Here is a 1,158-nt window from a genome sequence, read left to right on the forward strand (position 1 = left end):
TTAAAAACAATATATTATATATATGTACATGTACTTATAATAATGGTCAATAATGTTCATATATGAATTAATATACTCCAAGTTTCTAAAACAATTAATGCACATGTATGTATGTATCAGTATGTATAATATGTAGAATTAAATGTACATGTACATTGTACTGTACATGTACATGTACTCTGTATGCATTCAATTGTAAATGTACGTACTTCAGGGTCAAAGTTCACTTTCAACACTTCCTTCCCATCCTTTGTCTCCCAGACTAGCAGTGGCTTCTCAAGGTTAGTCTTAGCTATTGTCTCAATGTCACTGGCCCACCTTGTGAAGACATCAGCTTCAAAACTAACAATGAAATAGTAATAATGCATTTAATGATTTGCTATAATAATGATAGCTAACCTGCTGATATAATTCATCATTTCATCATACTTACTGAATACATCCTTAGTATCAGGACTGTCCCTTGAACTATGAAGATAAAGCAATAAGATGAATAATAACATGTACATGTACATACACCAATTATGATATTATAATAATCAATATACAAGAGCTGGTAAATTTGGCATTTCGATAATCATTCACCAAAATAAAACCATGCAGGCATTTTGAACCAGCTACATGTAGCTCGGCCAAATCATCAATAAGAGAGTAAACGCATTACACATTAATAATTACATGTACATGTACATGTATGCTTTATATAATGAATTACATGCAACTCAGTGTTTGTAGTTTCCCCATAGTGAGTTCAATCCTATCATGAAGCTGCTGACTCCAGCGCAGTGATCCTGATACTTTAGGCATGTTCTTATTAACAATGGGACCCGTTGGACTCTTCATGCTAGCCAACTGCTGGTCGTAGAGGACTTTAACTGTGTCCAGCTCTTTACTGCACATATCAATGAGTATCTTGTACTTGGGCTCAAATGTTTTATGAATAATGGGTCGGTCCAGTAGGGTCCCCAGCATATCAATCAACTAGAGGGTGGAAATATGGTACATATACATGTATACACTGTAGTTCAGTAATTCATGTTATGTGGTAGAGAGTTTTTGAGTTTCAAAATTGCACTGTGTGTGGTTTTATTTTTATGCAATAAAAGACTAGCTGTGTCATGTATTATTGAATGTGGCATGTGCATGTAATTATATGAG

At 34.1% G+C, this 1,158-nt stretch overlaps 1 protein-coding gene across 1 annotated transcript; it reads right to left on the reverse strand.

Moving 5' to 3' along the window:
* Nucleotides 1–209: 209 nt before the first annotated feature.
* Nucleotides 210–981, reverse strand: LOC109593465 (dynein beta chain, ciliary-like; the record flags this gene model as incomplete). Its single annotated transcript, XM_020008531.1, has 3 exons — nt 210–342; nt 400–468; nt 716–981. Coding segments are annotated over 3 exons (468 nt in total), but the record flags the coding sequence as incomplete, so codon positions are not given.
* Between the last annotated feature and the right edge of the window lie 177 nt (nt 982–1,158).

The sequence above is a fragment of the Amphimedon queenslandica genome, unplaced genomic scaffold (assembly GCF_000090795.2).
Source record: "Amphimedon queenslandica unplaced genomic scaffold, v1.1 AMPQUscaffold_1401_Cont26587, whole genome shotgun sequence".
Lineage (NCBI taxonomy): Eukaryota > Metazoa > Porifera > Demospongiae > Haplosclerida > Niphatidae > Amphimedon > Amphimedon queenslandica.